This window comes from Erinaceus europaeus, chromosome 1 (assembly GCF_950295315.1).
Source record: "Erinaceus europaeus chromosome 1, mEriEur2.1, whole genome shotgun sequence".
NCBI classification, from domain to species: Eukaryota; Metazoa; Chordata; class Mammalia; order Eulipotyphla; family Erinaceidae; genus Erinaceus; species Erinaceus europaeus.
The window spans coordinates 184,319,445-184,339,284 of NC_080162.1; the positions used below are offsets into that span (position 1 = coordinate 184,319,445).

The window sequence follows — 19,840 nt, forward strand, 5'->3', positions numbered from 1 at the left end:
CATCATTGTTAGGATCACACTCTTGAATTTAGTTAAGGGAATGCTTGATAAACAGTGGACTGCCCCAACTCACCTGTTGTCCTCTGCCTTTCCATTCAGTTACATATATGATGGAAACGAGACCCCTGGTCAAAACATCTGAATAAGACCCTTTTTTTAGGTTCCACCAGGGGCCTATTCAGTGATCTCATAATATAAGCCTGTGCTCTACCTTGTGAATATGAAGCGTGCATGGAAACAAAATGAGGAAGAGGAGCTAGTATTCAGCAGGTCCCAGAACTGATGCCATTACTTACATGTGTTGGGAAGCATTGGGGTACAGTTTTGAGAACTGTGGGGCAGAGTCCTCTGGGCCGTGAGGCGCAGCATGGCTGATCACCATCATAACGGGCCTATGGGGATACATTCTCTTAGACATTTTGAAGTAATTAATGCTCTCGTTAGTGATTAAGTCTGTGAAGTAGTCCTGAAACATACATTTGACACAAAACAAAAATTACAAAAGATGACATTCATCAGTTCACATCTGAGACGACTGCTTCCTTCAGAAGCAACTTCCCTGAAGAGCTAAAGTCTAAACAGCAAGAAAACTCCCCAACACAGCAAAACATTTTCCATGGTAAAGAAAAATCAGTCGCCACATACTTTCCAAGTAAGATTGCTAGCTTTGGTAATATGCAAAAAATTTACTTTGAGTAATACACAACTTAGCAATTAGAAAAGAAAAAAAAACAAGTCCTGTTTGTTCAAGATCATGATCAGATCTGGCAATCTAAATGGAGGCATACATGAAACACCGGATACATATTTCACTCTCAGGTTTCATTTATGCAATTCATTGAAAGAGAAACGTTAATTACTTTAAGGACAGGAAACACCCACACCCACGACTGATTCACAATTGTAGAACACACACAAAGTGCATGAAGCCAAAGAGTTTCCTTTAAATTAAAAACTCACCTGTAGAAATTGCACACTAATTTTTAATCATTTGCAGAAAAAAAAATCTGGGTTCGTAGGGAAACACTGCAGTATTTTACCAATTAATTTACTTGAAACAGTAAATATGGGGAGCAGTTGATATTCTGCAGGTTACACTGTTAATTGCACGACTAAATTGATACAGCTGTTGGGATTCGAGCCTGACTTGCTAATAAACTGACTTAATTCAAAATAGGTAAGGGGTGGGGGGAGTGGGGAGCTGGTGCAAGTCTAGGGGGTGGAGGGGTGGAATAAAAAGGAAAGAAAGATGAAAACTTAAACCACCTGCTTGTTCATATCAATTTGGCCCGAAGCTCTTGCATATACTATATTCAAAAGGTGTTCAGGCAATGTTCACAGTGTCAGAGGCGTCCAGGCATGACTAATTGCAAGTTGATTCAGGGACCAGAACATCTGCAAAAGCAGTGCTAAAGGGACCAACTCTGGGTCACATGTCATTGTTACGACAAACCCACCTTCTTCGATGGGAGTGTCTATTTCACTCCTTTCCTCACTAAAAAAAGATATATTTTCCTTTTGGACACAGTTGTCTTTGACACTTAATCAGCTGTGATAATGGGCAAGTTACGCTGATTTAGTCTTTGGAGGGACTCCTGATTACTTTGCTCTCTTTAGGACAGCAGGGAAAGAAAGGTTAATAGCATGAACATGAAGCATGAAAAGAATCCCCACAGATTAAAAAAGAAGAAGAAAGAAAGAAAGAAACAAGAGCAGTGACAATTAGAGCACTTTGTGGCAAGTTGCTTAGATCTGCCTCCAAGGTCCCCAACAGCTTTCAAGTTTGATGAATCTGGAAAACTTTTAACAATGTTTGTGAATTAATTTGCATTTATTGTTTTCTGAAGGCAAAAGAGTGAGACTTATACCTTATCTCCCCCTAGGTCCCTCCCTTCAAATTAGTACGTGCAAAATGACAAAATAAAATCAAATTTCCTTTCTCATATCTATAAATGACTCGTGATTCATGCAAAGTAGAGCACGTTGATAGTTTCTTTCAAATAAATGAAAATGAAATAGGTGTGGATAAAAAGGAAGAAGACATTTTAGTCTAAATAGCAGGCTAAGTTCAGATGTTTGCATTTCATTCTCACGATCCAAAAACTACTTAAAATTGGGAAGCACAGAACAGCTATGAATTTTATAAAGTCAAAACTAGGATCCCATTTGTAAAAGAACCATGGACAGTACTAAATTCTGTTTCTGTGAAGTTGTCTGCAAATCCTAGAATTGATAACCATGGAGACTTTTCTGAGCTCTAATTGCCACAGGGCAGGTGTCTCTGTCATATGTCTAACCTTGACCAGACAGAGTAAAAACAAGGGATGTGGTTTCCCAGCCTCGGATTATTGCACTTATCTGCTGTTACTTTTACAACTACATCTGAAGCCACAGCAGAATATACTTTCATCCCAATGAAGAGCAAAACAGTTTAAGATGAGTATATAATTATGTGGACAAGCCTTCTGTGAGGAGGGAGAAACCAAAACTTATCACAAGGCTGAGTGGAGGCATTGATAATGTTCTTAATAATACTTTCATCAACAGATGATTGTCTTTCATCCTCACTGGGGGAGGGGAAATCTCTGCACACATTCATGTTCCTTGAGAGTCTTTTTTCTTGCCTGGAGTTTAAAAATTACCTCAAAAGTCCTCATTCTGTGACTGAAAACACAGAAAGCCAATCTTGTGGCTAGGTTAACTCATTGAAAGTGGCTTTTCCCCATTATGAACAAAGTAAATTGATGCAGTGTAAAAGCGCCTGCAAATTACCTTTGCATAATCAAATCCATGCTTTTCTTTGATGCCATTGCGACAAATAGTGTAATTATAGAAACGAGAATTCTTGATTAATCCAAGCCATTCTCGCCACCCAGGAGGGATATAGCTGCCATTATACTCATTGAGGTATTTTCCAAAAAAGGCTGTAGTGGAAAAAAAAGAGGATTATTTTCTCATATAAAACCATTAATCATAAATAAATGCAGAAGTAAAAAACTATGATGTGAAAGAGGCAGTAATATAAAAATTCGTCTAGGTAATAGTAGATGCCAAAAATAGTATAGTTCTCCTGTTTTTTGGCCACATGACGCATGCACATTTTTCTTTTATTTAATAGTGAGTATCTTTTAAGTACATGGGCTATAGTTCAACAAAATCACCACAAAATAAAAAGGCAACTTAGTAAATGGGAAGAGATATTTACACATTATACACCTGACAAGGGATTGGCATCTAAAATACATAAATAAATCATGCAACTCAAAGCACACACACACACACACACACACACACACACACACATACACACACACACATACACAGAGAGAGCGAGAGAGAGAGAGAGTAAATAAGTGAGCATGAATTAATCCCCTTAATATGGGAAAAAATAAAAATAAATGCATTTAAAGTCAGCCAAAAAAAAAGTGAGCATGAGATCTGAATAGTTTTCTAAAGAAGAGATACACATGGCCTATAGGCATATGAAAAATGCTTCACCTGCCTTATCATTAGAGAAATGCAAATTAAAAACACACTGAGATTACACCTCACACCTGTGAGAATGGCCTACATGAACAAAACAGGAGATGACAAGGATGTGGAAGCAAAAGGAACTCCGATACACTGTTGGTGGGAATGTGAACAGTCCCTATGGGAAACGGTATAGACAGTACTTAAACAAATAAAAATGTAAACACCATATTATGTAGGAATACCACTCTTACATATTTATCTAAAGGGGAAAGAACACTAACTCAGAGGGCCATATGTACTTTTATGCTCATAGCTGAATTGTTTACACTAGCCAAGGAGTGAAAACATCCTGAATGTCTGCTGACAGATGACTGGGTAAAGAAATTATGGAATATATATATATGTATGTATGTATACTTATATATATTAGTCTGCAATCAAAAAGTCAATATTGGACAAAATATTTTGCTGATGCAAAATATCCTTTGGGACAAAATGGATAGTTTTGGAGGTTCAGTTATTTCACACTCAGTGAAATAAGAAGGCAAAGCAGTTTCCTGATAATTACACTCGTGTGGAATACAGAGCACTAAAGAACATGATAAATTAAAATTAAAAATTAAAACACACAAACTGCCAAAACATGGTAACCTAACTGTCTTTCAGACTTTGTGAGTGAGAACTTTAGTGGCGGGCGAAAGCGCACAGAACGTTGGTGGTAGATTTGATATGGACTCAGTACCCCTGTAATCTTATAATCTCGAAAACCATTATTAAATCACTACTAAAATAAAGCTGATCTGACTCAAATATTTTCATAGAATAGAGTTTTGGTGTTACTGAAGTTATTTCTCATTTAATTTATTCATTTATTTATTGTTGAAGAGAAGGCTCAAGTCAGAGAAACATGGGAACATGTGCTTATTTGTCTAATAATAGTTCTTATGTTAAATCTGTGACCCAATCTAAGTGGTCGACTAGCCAAATGTTTACTGTTTGAGAATCCCACCAAGGTCTCTGAGTCGATTTATGGGTGTAGGACAAAGTGGCAGAGGGTGTCACATTGGAGATGACGCGACATTTCTTCTCAAGCTTGTTACTTGCTTTTGGAATTTTCCTGATGCGAAAGTTCTTGTCTTCAGAGACTAAGCATCTTTTCTTACAGAGCCACATGATAATTTCCTTTTTCTGACAGACCCTGTGACTTATAGTTACAGGCAACTTATAGTTAGTTACCTGTTCCACTTAATAACCTTGGGCAGCCCTGCCTTCTGGCTTGCTCCTCACCTCCAGCGCTCTATTGGCTTTTTGCACTTCTTGCTTTCAAAGTAAAAGAGCCTAGTGGTTTGGAATATAAACCTTGGGGCCAGCCTTGCTAGTTGCAAATTCTGACTCTACTCTTTGCTAGTTGTATGTCCACAAATAAAATACTTAACTTTACTTCCCATTCTCTTTTTAAAAGAAAAAAAAATGAAGTAGTATTATTAATAATAATGGTAGGCTTGCTGTAAAGATTAAGAGTTAATGTGCTTGTGAAAGGCTGAAAAGATTGCCTAGCACATAACAAGCACCAATAAAGCACTGCTTCTGTTAGCATTATCATTAGCATTGCCACTACCGATAACCTTCCATGGCATTCTGATTTCAGACAATTTATCATTCTGTAGTGTGAGGAAATCTTGCTCTAGCAATTAATTCTCAGAAATATGAAAACAGTTTTTGAAAGTTTGCTTCTTTTCTTCCCCAAACTGACTTAGTTTGTCATAACAAACTCACACCCATTTGGCTTACGTTTTCCTACTTAATTAGTTTTTAGATTTCCTGCTACTTGTAGTTTATTTTTCTCTTTGTTCTTCTCAAAGTCTCCATGCCAAACCATTCCTTCCCTCGCCCCCCCCCCCCCCATTGTTTTTACTGGTTAGGTTATTTTGTACTGTTTTCTACCCATTGCCATGGCTATAACCCTTCCCCTAAATCCCCTTCTTATATAAAAAAAAGTTCCTGTTTGCTTCAGAACTCCTTCCAGGTTTTTGGTGTCTTTGTGCTAGTGGAGATGTTAAAAAAAAAAATCCATTCCGTATTCCAGATGTGCCCTCACTCATCTCACTTGTTCCAAGCGAGATCAGGACCTTACTATGTGTCATGATGTGGCACACCAGTGTTGTCAGCTTCAAGTTACTTTGGTCTTTCTTGTTGCCTAGAGAGACGGAGACTCATTTGTAATCACCTCTGGCCTCTTCCAACATTGTGTTTCCTGGCAGTGCTCTGCAATTGATTATCTGGGCTTCTCATTATTTTCCTCCAGATGTATTAAATCTTATTATTTTCTTCCTGATGATTTCATGTTCTTGTCCATACAGTTATTATAGTATGTATAGTTCACAGTTTTCCTGTCCTTTGACATTAGTTATTCAACTCAATTCAGCTCAATATGTCACCAAGATGCCAACTGCCTGCCCTATATTATTCTCCTTCTTAGGACACGAGTGAGCATTTCCCTTCACAACTGTTTAAGAAGGTAGCTGGTGAAGAGAGGGTGGGTGACAAGGAGAAAGTAGACCTGATTATAATTACTGCTAACTTTAGGTCATGCTGCTTCTGTCTAGGACTATTTCCTACATAACACTTGAAATTTTTCCTTGAGGTATTTGAAGCAAATGTATTTATTTCTAAGTCAGCAATAGTAACTGTCAAAAAGATTTTTGATGCTATCGGATAGTCAAGTATAATTTGACATAACAAATGAAATACTCTAAGTAACTGATCAATTTGAGTGGTAAGATTTCATTGGTTTTAACTAAATGTATGTATATATACATAACTTTAAACCTCATTAAAATGATAGATTACAAGGACCGGAGTAAGAATCCCGGTTCGAGCCCCCAGCTCCCCACCTGCAGGGGAGTCACTTCACAGGCAGGTGAAGCAGGTCTGCAGGTGTCTATCTTTCTCTCCCTCTCTCTGTCTTCCCCTCCTCTCTCCATTTCTCCATTTCTATCCAACAAGGACGACATCAGTAACAACAGTAATAACTATAACAATAAAACAAGGTAAACAAAGAGGAATAAATAAATAAATAAATAAATTTTAAAAATTATTGATTACTCATGTTAGTTATATAAATAAACCTAATTTCCCCAATTAGCTTATAAGTCTAATGAAGAAATAAAGTGATTACAGGAATCATTTTCTTCTGGTCTCTGCCCTCTATATATTGGCAAACTGGCTTGTACAAGTTCTCAACAAATTAAAGACAGAAGTAGGATGTGACTATGAATCTCCCTAGGCTTTGTTTAGGGCTTTTTCTTTCTATTTCTTAACGCTACCTCTGAACTGTGTATTGTTACTTTTACCATAAAAATTGTTCCAGATTTTACTCATATCTATACCCTCACGAGGAATTTAAAGTAAAATTTGAATATATAAGTATAACATTCATTTTTTTATGACTGATAATCCAATATCATTCCCACTTCACTTGTACAAAATGTAATAGACATGTTACTATATTTTCCCCTTCTTGAACATTTAAATTGTTGGAGAATCATATTTTCCATGAGTAAAGTTTGAGAAATTTAGGGTGTAGTCAATCCAAAAATATGCCTCAGTTTTAAAAAGAAAAATCATCTTATATTATGGTAAATATAATATTGGATCAATTTAATTCAGTTTATTCCTTTTTATTTTGGATGTTTCTCAAAATAAACCTCTTAGTAATTTATCTTTTCTGAGTTGTTCTTCATAAAGTTGATTGCTGTTTTGTGCTTTGCTCTAAGTGGATATTTATGTCTAACTCATATTTCAGTTTCCTTTATTGTTTTTCTCTGGGTCTCAGCTAGAGGTTCTAAATCATGCATTCATTATTAAGAAAACAATAAAAATTTTATACATTGGCTTTGTTCCCATTAGTTTATTGACTCATAATAATTATATTGGTTTAATGCTTACTTGCCAACTCCCTTACTTTCTGAAGATGACTGTCATCCTGATGGACTTATTTATGTATTTTCAAATGAATCTCTTTTCTAATTGATCAATAATTAGTGTCACAAAGATATCTTTATTTATTAATTCAAGCTCTTCAATATTTTCCCATCAAAGGTAAATATAAATAAAATGGATCACTAGCAGAATTTCTACCTTCCAGTTATTAATTTTTTACTTTACTAATTTGCACACAGAATTTTCTATTTTCCTGGGCTCATATCATCTTTTGATGATTCTCAACTAATTACTTGGAAATGTCTTGTTTTTCTTAAAGAATTTTTTTTGAGTATGAGTCATTATAAATTCCATTATTACCTAAGAGTCTAGAGATCTGGGGATAATTCTGGATCTAAGGGTTGACTTTAGAATCTGACTTAGTTTCCAGGAGTAAATCTCATCTTCTTGGAGAAAATAATTCCTTCTGGACTGTACAAGTGGACTGACATTTGTCATCAGGAAAAACTTAGGTTTCATTGAGGTACTAGGCCATAAATTTAGGATAGCGGCTAAATAGAATCATGAAAATCAAGGTCTTGACACCTGTTATTTTCATTAAAACTTCAAGTGTGTCACTTTAGCAAGTCATTCTAATTTTGAAGGTCTAAAGTTTGTTCATCTGAAAATAAAGCATTTGACCTAAATTATCTCTGAGTTTCATTGGAGGGCAGATACAGTATAGGAATAGAAATACCAAGCTGCATTAGCTTGTTGGTAACCTAATAAGCTTCATAATAGATGGAATTTTTTTGGATTGGATTTCTTTTTTTAAGTTTTTATTTATAAAATGGAAGCACTGACAAGATCATAGGATAAGAGGGGTACAGTTCCATACAATTCCTGCCACCAGAACTCCATGTCTTATTCCCTCACCTGACAATTTTTCTATTCTTTAACCCTCTGGGAGCATGGACCCAGGGTCCTTATGGGGTACAGTTAGAAAGATAAGAGGAGAGAGAGAAAAACAGCTATCACTATGGTACCTGTGCTGCCAGGGATTGAACTCAAGACCTCATGCCTGAGAGTTCAGTGCTTTATCCACTGTGCCACTTCCCGGACCACACATTTTCATTTTTGCTTTTGTTATCTGGAATCTTAGCTTCAAATATAAAGGGTTATTATCTTATATATATATATTTTTTATCTTATTTTAGTTATTTGTTTATTTGTTGGATAGAGACAGAGAGAAACTGAGAGGGAAGATAGAGAAAGTGAGAGAGAGAAAGAGAGAGAGAAAGGGAAAGAGAGAGGGAGAGAGAGAGAGACCCCTGTTGCACTGCTTCAATGCTCATGAAGCTTGCCCCCTACAGATGGAAGGCCAGGAGCTTGAACCTGGGTCCTTGAGCATGGTTACATATGCACCCAATTGAGTGTACCACCACCTGGTCCCTTAAGGTTATTTTCTACAACTCCATGGCACGCAGACAATCTTTGCCATGATGTTAACTATTACTACTTTCCATTTCCACCTGCCAGTGTCCATATTGTCCTGTGTTCTATTATATTTCATGCACCACTATACAGCACTTTGAATTAAGGTACACTATGTGAAGATATATGATAATGCAATGGAAAAGAATTCTGAGCCAGATGCTTTGGGTTAATTCTATGATTGACTACCTTGTTACCTTAGGCAGTAATGCTTGTGAATTTTCATTTCTTAATTGATAATATGAGCAAGTCCTTCCTTTAGAAATAGCTCTGTCCCACCTTCTGCACCTCATAAAGATCTTTGGTCCATACTCCCAGAGAGATAAAGAAAAGGAAAGCTTCCAATGGAAAGAAGGGGATATGGAACTCTGATGGTGGGAATTGGAAGGAATTGTACCCCTCTTATACCACGATCTTGTCAATCATTATTAAGTCACTAATAAAAATTATTTTTAAAAATTATAAAAAAGAGAAAAAAGACATTAAATAAGTTTCAGGTCAATGGTCCTCTATAATATAAAATCTAAAAATATATTAAGTGAAGTAGCAGATACTTGTGTTTCCAATAATTGACAGAACATTTATATGTAAATTAGAATGAATTGGGAAATCAATCTACTTAAAATCCTTTTCATGAGAATTTTATTGGTACTTAGCTATATTAAGTAAATTCTGAAGTAGTGCCTTATTTATTTTACTACAAAATGTTTTCTTTGTTGGTATGTTTTCAATTGATTTGTTGGGTATATAAAATCTTCTTTTTAAATTAAAAAATTTTTCTCTAAAAATTAGATGAGTGGGGGCAGATGGTGGCACACCTAGTTGAGTGCACATGCTATAATGTGCAAGGAACTGAGTTCAAACCCCTGGTCCCCACCTACAGGGGAAAGCCTTCATAAGAGTTGTAAAAGGGTCTCAGGTCTCTCTCTCTCTGTATTTCTCCCTCTCTGTTCCCCCCTTCCTCTCATTGTTTAGCTTTCTCTATCAAATAAATAAAGATAATTAAAAAAATAAATACAGTCTTGAAAAATAAAATAAAAATAAGATGAGAGAGCTTAGCAAAAATGCTTGAATCAGAGCAAATAAGCAAGAACACTTATTTTCTTCTTCATACAATATTATTGAGGTCCATATGAATATAAATATATTTAAAGTACAACCTGAAGGCTTGATTCGGTGAAATAGTGACCACCACTATGTCAATCAGAATAGCCATTATTAAACTGCTTTACCATTTTCTTTTGTGGTAAGAACACCAAAGAACTATCCTTTTAGAAAAGTTAATATGCATAATGTAATACTGTCAATTATAGTCACACATTGTGATATACCATCTTTCCAGAATTCAATTATCCTCTTTCTACCCTTTTCTTAATTTAGTTCTGAAACAAACTGTCACACTCCCATTGATAGCTCTACATCTTGGCAAGGTTTTCTGTATCACCCCCTCTGTTTCTTATGATGATCCACATAATTCTGGATATGAGAATCTCAACCCTTCAAGCTCTATGTCTACTCTTAGGGATTACATTAGAGGGATCCTGGGAGTTGAAAAGGCACTGATTTCCCACAATGCCTCCCTCTAGCAAAACATAATTTGCTTGTGGATATCAGAACCAGTCATTAAAAGACTACTTTTGATTTTGTTTCTGAGTTGGTCACACAATACTTGAAATTCCCATTTCAGTCATAAAACAGAGCCAAGTACATTTGCTGTCTATGAATGCTACAGGGATAGTTGATGGACCTGCAAATTGCCTTAGAGATCTCAGATGAGAGGTGCATAAATTTAAATCACTTGTGTGAGAAAACACTCTCAGGATAAGACACTCTGAATAATCTAGTTTCTTTTCCAAGCATAAACAAACACCCATGAGGTTCGTGGGAAAGGTTTCCTCTGTGAGCAGAGATGCTGAGATGTCTGTGAATGACAACACTATCATATTCACAATCAATGTTTTTTTCCATAAATAACAAGTATTATGTACCCACAGGGTGTTTTGGAAAGAAGCAAGTGGCCAGATTTTTCCTGAGTCCATTGGGAAAGATTAATTTCATTTAAGAAAGAGGTTTGAGAGATTGTATCTATCTATCTATCTATCTATCTATCTATCTATCTATCTATCTATCTATCTGAAATCCTTTACTTTTAAACAATATATATTGCCTCTAGGGTTATCACTGGGGCTGGGGGTTGGCACTACAAATCCATTGCTCCTGACAGGCAATTTGTTTCCATTTTATTGGATAAGACAGAGAGAAATTGAGAGAGTAGGGGAAAATATAGAGAGAGAAAGACGTCTGGAGACCTTTTTCTCTGCTTCTTAAGCATCCCCCCTGCAGGTGGGGAGTTAGGGGTTCAAGCCTGGATTCTCATATCCTGGTGCACCACTGCCTAACCCCCTACTTTTAAATCTCCATAAGGGAAACTTTGTCCACCTGAGCATTATTTCCATAAAGTTGTCACGGTGACAATTTTAATAATTCTCAGCAAGTTTATATGGTCTTGATATAGCCCCTTTATCAACATCCTTATTTCGTTGCGTGAAGAAATGCTGAGGAAATCTAATGTGACCACCCAAATGTTGGGTGAATCAACACTTTGGGCAAATCATTACCAGAAAGAGCCTAGTTTCTTAGAAATATTGGCAGGATCTTCGTAGCCTCTCTGTACTCATTTTTCAAAGTACCAACTAACTAAAACATTCTCCTTGTCCTTTACAGTGTAATGACAGTGTCATCACTATCCTGGAAGATGAAGATAGACATCTGAGATTTAAAAACGATCGCAACTTACATTAAAGAGACTTAAAACCTTATTGGGGTGAATAGCTGGCTGAAGAAGGTACACATCTTGGCTCATTCATTCAGCTTTTATTCACCAAATGCACAATTTTGATCATATACTATGTCACAGGTCCCCTGGTTGGTGCTAAATGAGGTTATTTCTCATCGGAACAGTAGAAATGAACCAACAACTAAACAAGTCTCATAGTTCAGGAGGTGGCCCAGTGGCTATAACACTCAACTCTGAAGCATCAGGTTTTGAGTTTTCTGGCACTGCTTGTGACTGCTAGTGATGTTTCTGTTGTCTCTACTTTCCTATGTCTCTCATATTGGCAAATAAATCTTTTAAAAAGACCCTTAAGAAGCCACGATCCCTTGACATCTGGGAGTACCAAGGTAAGCACTTGGAATGAAAACTCTCCTATTGTAGGATCTCCTGAAAAGCTCCAACGGTTGGGTACGCTTGTAAGCAGAATGCTTTCGTACTGCAACCACTGAGAACCACTCCCCCTTTTATTAGTGGTTTAAGTGTTTTAAAGTATTATAGGACTCTAGTGGTATATTTTACACCTGTACATAGTGTAATTCACCATACCTGCCACGAATATGTTCTTTCTTCCTTGGATCCCCAAACCACTATAGTTTTGACAAAGTTTAAGAGGGACAGTTTAGTTACATTTTTTTTCCAAGTTCATTTGTTCTACTGACTTTAAAAAAATCTATTTATTTATTTACTATTGGGAAAAGACAGAAATTGAGAGGGGAGGGGAAAAAAGAGAAGGGGAAAGAGAGACAGAGAGACAGAGAGAGAGAGAGAGAGAGAGAGAGAGAGCTCACAGTCCTGCTTCACCACTTGTGAAGCTTTTCCCCTGCAGGTGGGGATCAGGGGCTTGAACCTGAGATGTTGCACACTGTAATGTGAGTGCTTAACCAAGTGCACCACCGACTGGCCCCTAAAGGATTTTCTCATTTTATATTCTTCAGAGAAAAAACATAAGGGATAGGGAAAGCTACTGCCTGATAAAAGTTGAAATGACTGGGGCCGGGCTGTAGTGCAGTGGGTTAAACGCACGTGGCGCAAAGCTCAAGGTCCCATGTAAGGATCCCGGTTAGAGCTCCCAGCCCTCCACCTGCAGGGTTCACTTCACAAGCGGTGAAGCAGGTCTGCAGGTGCCTATCTTCTCTCCCCCTCTCTGTCTTTCCCTCTTCTCTCGATTTCTCTCTGTCCTATCCAATGACAATGACAGCAATAACAACAACAATAAACAGCAATGGCAACAAAAGGAGAAAAAATGGCCTCCAGGAGCAGTGGATTCCTAGTGCAGGCACTGAATCACAGCAATAACCCTGGAGGCAAAAACGAACAAACAAAAAACAGAAAAAAAAAAACATACAGATTGGAACATCATATATTTCATTACACAGTAAATTTTCCAGTATCTAAGACCTATTATGAGTGGGTCACGGGCTAGAAAGTTCCTGCTTTACCTGTTCTGTAGCCAGTGTTGTTAAGATACACAGCAAAAGTCCGAGGTTCGTGCATCGCTTGCCAGGAGGGTGAAGAGCAGTTCTCATTGTTGGTATAGACATTGTGGTTGTGCACATACTTCCCTGTGAGCATGGAGGATCTGGAGGGGCAGCACATGGGTGTAGTCACAAAGGCATTGGTGAAGGTAGCTCCTCCATGTTCCATAATCTTTCTTGTTTTGTTCATGACTTGCAGGGACCCTGAATGGCAGGCACAATTCCAGTGCAGTTTAGTGGAGGGCATACTCGAAGACCCATTCATGTCCTGTCACTCTATTCCCTTGGCTTATTAATTGCCTTCTCTGGCTTGAATGAATCTATAATTTCACCAGGTCTCATTTCCAGAACAAAATAAAACATTTAGGATCTTACCATTCTAAGTAGATGGCAGAATAAGAACCACATTTCAGCTGTTCCTCTCCATCACAAAGAAAAAAGTGCAGGCTAATCTGATAATTAAAGCTAGAATTTTAGATATGGGACAGATTCAAAGGCCAGCAGTCCTTTGAAGATTACTAGAGGACAATAGTCAACTACACAGAACATCAAAACCCCTAGACCACCACAATTGTACAATGAAAGCAATGTATAAGTTACCAGATGTAGCATTTTAACTACATAAAATAAGAGGGGGAAATGTCCCTACTAAGTAAAATTTTCTTCAGGATGCCTGCATTTAATTTAAAGAGAAATATCTTCCATGTAACTTATTATTCTTCTGTAAACTCACCAATTACCTGCCAATTTTTCAGTCAGGATAGCATGTCCGGCTTATATTAAGACCTGTTTATATGTAAGTTTTGAAGCTAATTTTTATCTTGAGTTATGATTCTAAAGTATTTGCACAGTAGTAAAGTAATCCTTTGTAAGTGTAAATTATGAAATTGTACCAAGATTGCTGAGGAAGAAAAAAATGCTATTTCAATTATTCTATCCAGCCAAACACTGCAGCTGAAACACATCCAAACACTGCAGGGAAAAAAAAAATAAAAGCACAGGCCAGAATTCAATAGTCTTTTCAGGACTTGTCAAGAAATGCACTACAGAGCACTTCAGCCAAGCCCATTGCATTTGAATCCTGGAGCCTCAGATTTCCAACAGGTCCTACTTCTTCCAAAGAAAGGGAGAAAGTCTATGTAGTTTTCCAGCAAGGAAGGAAATCATAATGCAAACCAGTCAGGCATTCAGAGTAGAAGAGAAGCATGCAGCAGTCCAAAAACCAACAGTTAGATTGATTAATTTTTTCCCCATATGCTAGCTTTTACCATTCACCTAAAACAAGAAAACAGGAGGCAGGTTTCTGATTGGGCCTCATTAGAACACCCTGAAATTTGTTTCAGTTAGAGGAGGGTTCCTAACCAGATATTCTCTTTTGATTGTCTTCAGGCAACCTAGCAATCTCTTTGTAATCAGGGAATAACACACTGTGAGTGCCCACTTCATGCTGAACAGTCTACCAACCTCGACTCTCTGAGCTGATCCCCCAAGTGTAGCATTAACAAAAGATGGAAAAATCTCTGCAGCAGCTTCTGAACTCCAGCAGTAAACTATCTAGATGAAAGCTTACATTTAAAAAAAAAAATCCTCCAGGAAATTTGTAAAGCAACACACACAGTTTGGATATATAGCACTAGCACATATAAGGATAAGGAAACTTGTACTGAATACAGACTCTGAACCAAAAGGCGAGAAAAAAATGGAAGAGGGAAGGAGGTTTGGGATGAAGAAGTGTGTTGTTAGCAACGGAGGAAGGACAGTCTGTGTAGTGCTCTAAAGGCGGGGAAACGGGGGGCTGGCTGGTGGTGCACCTGGCTGAGCACACAAAATGCAATGCAGAAGGAGCCAGATTCAAGTCCCACCCCCGTCCCCGACTGCAGGGGGAAGCTTCACAAGCAGTGAACAAGTGCTGCAGGTGCTTCTCCGTCTCTGTCCCTCCTGACCTCCCCCATTCCTTCTCAGTTTCTCTCTGTCTATATCCAACAAGTAAGTGAATTAAAAGAAACCAAACATAAAGGTGGGGAGAAGCAAATGGAGTGGGGAGAATGGCACAGTGATTTCCTGGAATGATAGAGGAGTTGGTGAATATTCCTGATGGAATGTGGGAGGCAGTAGTTAGTAAGTGATGTGGAAGCAAGGCAGATATATGTGGATTTGATAGAACAGACAAAAAGAAGGCAGAATAGGTCAAAAGTATGAATGAAATGATACAAGGATGATGTCTGCTTCGAGTCAGGATATGGCTCCCTTTCTTTTTTATTCATTTATTTATATACTTTTAATTTCTATTAATTTTTTTATTATTGGATAGCGACAGAGAGAAATTGAGAGCAGAAGAGGTTGCGGCGAGAGGGAGAGAAACAGAGAGACACCTGCAGCCCTGCTTCACCACTTGTGCTTTCCCCCTACAGGTGGAAACCAGGGACTTGAACCTGGGTCCCGGTGCACTGTTGTGTGAGTGCTTAACCAGGTGTGCCACCGCCTGGTCCCATGTCTCCCTTTCTGTCGTCTCATATTGTGTTTAACTCTGAGGGGAGAGAGTGAAAGACAGGAAGGTCTGCTTCCCATCCCCTGGGGATGAAAGTACTCAGTAGCTGAACCCAGGTGAGGGGCGGGTGGGCTGCAGATGTGGCTGTCTTTGGCAGCTGCCAGCTGTTCTGGTGTTGATGCTATATCAAATCTTGGCAGGTCCCCTGGAAGGACACAGATGATGAAGTGCAGGAGCCACACCTCTTCATGCTGTTGAGTTAGTACGCACTGGTGACACAAAGCACCTTTCCTCCTTTTGCAGCCTGTGCAATGATTATCACTGGTCAATCACGCTGCTGCTATGATTGCACCACTGATTTTTTTTTTCTCTTCTCTCACTGCAATCCAACCAAAAACTACTCTACTAAAACCCACAAAGGTGTATATAAGGCTGTTGAGACCAGTAGATAGGTGGTCTGTCCTCTTACTAAAGGACTCACTAGCAACATAGCTCACCTGGATAATGAATCTATGCATGTTCAAGCCCATTCCCCAGCCTGCTCCCACGGGCCCCCCCCAACTTCATTGATAGAAGCTTTGGTACTTGGGTCTTTCCTGATCTCTCTGTCTCTGTCTCTCTTTCCTTTTTTGTCTTTTTCCTTTCTCCTCCAGGGTTATTGCTGGGGCTCGGTGCCTGCTACCGGAGGCCATTTTTTTCCCATTTTGTTGCCTTTACTGTTATTGTTGCGATTGATGTTGTTGCTGTTGGATGGAATAGAGAGAAATCAAGAGAGAAGGGGAGACATAAAGGGGGAGAGAAAGATAGACACCTGCAGAGCTGTTTCACTGCTTGCGAAACCACCACTCTGCAGGTGTGGAGCCGGGGCCTCTAACTGGGATCCTTACGCTGGTTTTTGCATTTTGTGCCACATGTGCCACCTGACCCCCCTCTCTGTCTCTCTTTCTAACTGGATAATTCATTCTAAAGTGGTGAAGATCCAGCAACATCATCATCATCTTTAAAACTCACCATACTGAGTTTCAGGCTTTTGGTGCCCAGCAAATTGTGATGGCCTTTAGAATAATTATTTCATAGGAATCATACAAAGCTTTGGATAAATTAAGACTCACAACAATATCCATGAGTTGGGAAGGTGGAATAATCATTACACAGAAGACTTTTATGCCTGAGACTCTGAGGCCTCGGGTTAAATGCCCAGCACCACCACAAGCCAGAGCTAAGCTATACTCTGGTCTCTTTCTCTATGTCTTTTTGTATCCCTCTTTCATTAAGATAAAATAAATAAAATATAAAAATAATATTCACTAGTTAGAGCTGAGGAGAAGAAAAAGAACTCCGTACTTAAACTTGTGGGGGAACATTTGGATTTGACAACACAGTAGACTGAGTATGTCATTTATCCTCTTTCCTTGTGTTTCTCATCCCTGATTAGCTCTCAGGGCTGTTAAAGCATAAATGACATGAGCCTGTCATTAGCGTTATGCTCACCTCCTCCTTAATAGGTTTGCTTTTCTTTCTGATTTTTACACTTTAACTTAATTTTTATTTCTGACTTAATAATGGATTACAAGATCATAAGATTACAGGGGGGGTAGAGTTCCACACTGTACCCACCAGCACAGTTCTGTGTCCCACCGTTCCTTACACCCCCCGAATAACCACCAGAGTTTTAACAAAGTCTTAGAAATAGTTTGGCTAGCTTGTTTATTTATTTCAAGTTCATGTCTTTCAATCCTTATACTGCACACGTGAGCAAAAACATTTGGTATCTGTCTTTCAGGTTATTTGGCAAGAGATATAAACACAAAATCCTGAAGGATAAAACTGCTTAATTTTACCTCTTTCCTCCATCACCACACTTAGGTTTATTTATTTGTATTATTTGTTTATTTTTACTGGGCAGGACATATGGTTCACAGTCTATAGTAAAATACTGTAGTTGGCACATGTGTTTCTCAGTTTTCCACATAATGCTCTAACTTCTCCACCTAGGCCCTCTTCCCCCATCATGCTCCAGGCCCTGAACATCCCCTCCACCCCAGAGTCCTTTACTTTGGTGCAATACACAGGTTTACTTTTCTATTTCTCTCCTGTCACCTACATCTGAATTCCAAAAGGTCGGATAAAAGTAAAGAGACTGTCATCACCTGAATGCTTGTGTCCCCTCAAAAATCTGTATGGTAATTCTAACTCCCAATGTGTTCATTTATGTGTAACGGAGCAAAGGCTTTGGGATGGAACTAGCTAATAAAGGCAGAGTCCTCATGAGTGGGATTAGTGGCCTTAAAACAAAGAGCCCAGAGAACTCTCTTACTCCTCCACCGTGTAAGGACACACTGAAAAGAGGACTGCCTTTATCTATGAACTAGGAAGTGAGCTCCCAACACACACCCAATCTACTGGTGCCTTGACCTTGAACTTTCCAGCTTTCAGAGCTGTGAGAAATGTTTTTTTGCATGTGTCATAGTATCCAGATCAGATTAAAAAGTCAGCTACCTGATTTATACTTTCAGACTTAGAATGTAAATGTTGTATTAGACACATCGCCGTGCACAAGGACCCAGGTCCAAGCCTTCGGTCTCCACCTGCAAAAGGAAAGCTTCATGATCGGTGAAGCAGTGTTACAGGTGTCTGTCTCTCCAACTCTCTCCCTCTCAAGGGGGGGCAGGTAGTGCACCTGGTAAATGTTGGATTAGAGCTAAAAGTATCAGTTTTTGGGTCAGCATGATGGCTCACTTAGTAGGGTATCTGCTTTGCCATGTGTGTGACCCAGGTTCAAACCTGAATACCTTATGGAAACGCTGTGGCACCAGGGGAATTTCCAGTGCTATTAGATCTCTCCCTCTCTGTGTCTGTCCCTCAGTCTGAAAAAGTTGATTTGGAGTTTGGAGCATGATACTGCGCATGTGCTAGACAGTGGAACACAATCTCTCATGCATGTGTGAGTGCATACACACACACACACACACACACACAGAGAGAGAGAGAGAGAGAGAGAGAGAGAGAGAGAGAGAGACAATCAACTCACTCCCTCTCTACATGGATTGCTTTTCTCTCACCACCCCCTGCTACAAATTGCCTTGTGGGCTGTGCTGGGGAGGTGGACTAATATTTACACAAAAGACTTACATGCCTGAGTTTCTAGAGGTCCCAGGTTGCATCCCCAGCACCACCATATGCCAGAACCAAGCAGTATTCTGCTTTCTTCCTCTTTCCCTCTAACATATTGTACTACAAGGTGGAACTCTGACAAAGCTGCCGGTTAGTGACCATACTTAGGTCTCGCAGTTGGTGTGGGGGCATCTCTGACTGGACTGGCTTGAGGACAGGGAAAGACCAGGTCAGAGCTGAGCCAGGGAAAGCTCTCCCAGCATCAGAGCTCCAGGTTGGGACCAGGAATGTCTTGTCACTGCTCCTGTAGGGGCAGGGATGCTATGGCAGCAGTTGGTCATGGACCAGGATCCTACTAGGTCAGCAGTGATTGGAAGGGAGAAATGGCACTTTTCTGCTGATCTGAGCAGGTTTGCAATTGCAGTGAAGGCAGAAACTAAGACTACAGTAACAGAATTTTGGACAGAGTATTTGACAGGTAACTGGGGCTGGACAGAACCATGACGAGGGAATTTCAATCATTTAACACAAACCAGCTCATTTATTGTCAGATTATTTGTGTGAAAAGGTCAGGAGGGAGAAAATGCTGAGCTAATGAATGACTGTTGAAAACATACACAGAACTTGAATTACTTCACTTACATGTCAAACTTCACAAATCTTTCAACATTTCCTCAGGCAATCATCTTAGCATTTGATTACTAGATGTTTTCTACCATCAAACATTAAACTTTTCATCACGCCTGTTCAGCATGTCCGGAAGGACCCACAAAGCCAGAAATGAATAATAAATATTACCATCGTCATTCCTTAAGGCGACCCCAGGCATGTGGAATTCATATTCTCTTGACTTTCCATAGATACACCTCTGTTGATTGCAAGCCATCGTCACTCCTTAAGGCAATCACGTGGAATTCATGTACTCTTGCCTTTCTAGAGAGGTATACCTCTCTGTTGATAGCAAAAGTTTGTCATTTTGATGAGTGAGAGCATTTAGCAAATGTGGTTCTTATTAATTGTGCAGGGTTGTTTCTAGTT

General features: G+C 38.9%; 1 protein-coding gene across 5 annotated transcripts in view; it reads right to left on the bottom strand.

The window, feature by feature from the left end:
- Positions 1 to 19,840, bottom strand: part of SULF1 (sulfatase 1) — a 206,265-nt gene that overhangs the window by 67,691 nt on the left and 118,734 nt on the right. For all 5 annotated transcript variants that reach the window (XR_009552142.1, XM_060200519.1, XM_060200502.1 and 2 more), the window contains 3 exons: positions 13,165 to 13,404; positions 2,773 to 2,924; positions 297 to 466 (listed from right to left, as the gene is read on the bottom strand). Coding sequence is in view for 4 of the 5 variants with exons in the window: in XM_060200519.1 (XP_060056502.1) it covers positions 297 to 466; positions 2,773 to 2,924; positions 13,165 to 13,404 (562 nt within the window). In the remaining variant the exon portion in view is untranslated. The remainder of the gene's footprint in view (positions 1 to 296; positions 467 to 2,772; positions 2,925 to 13,164; positions 13,405 to 19,840) is intronic.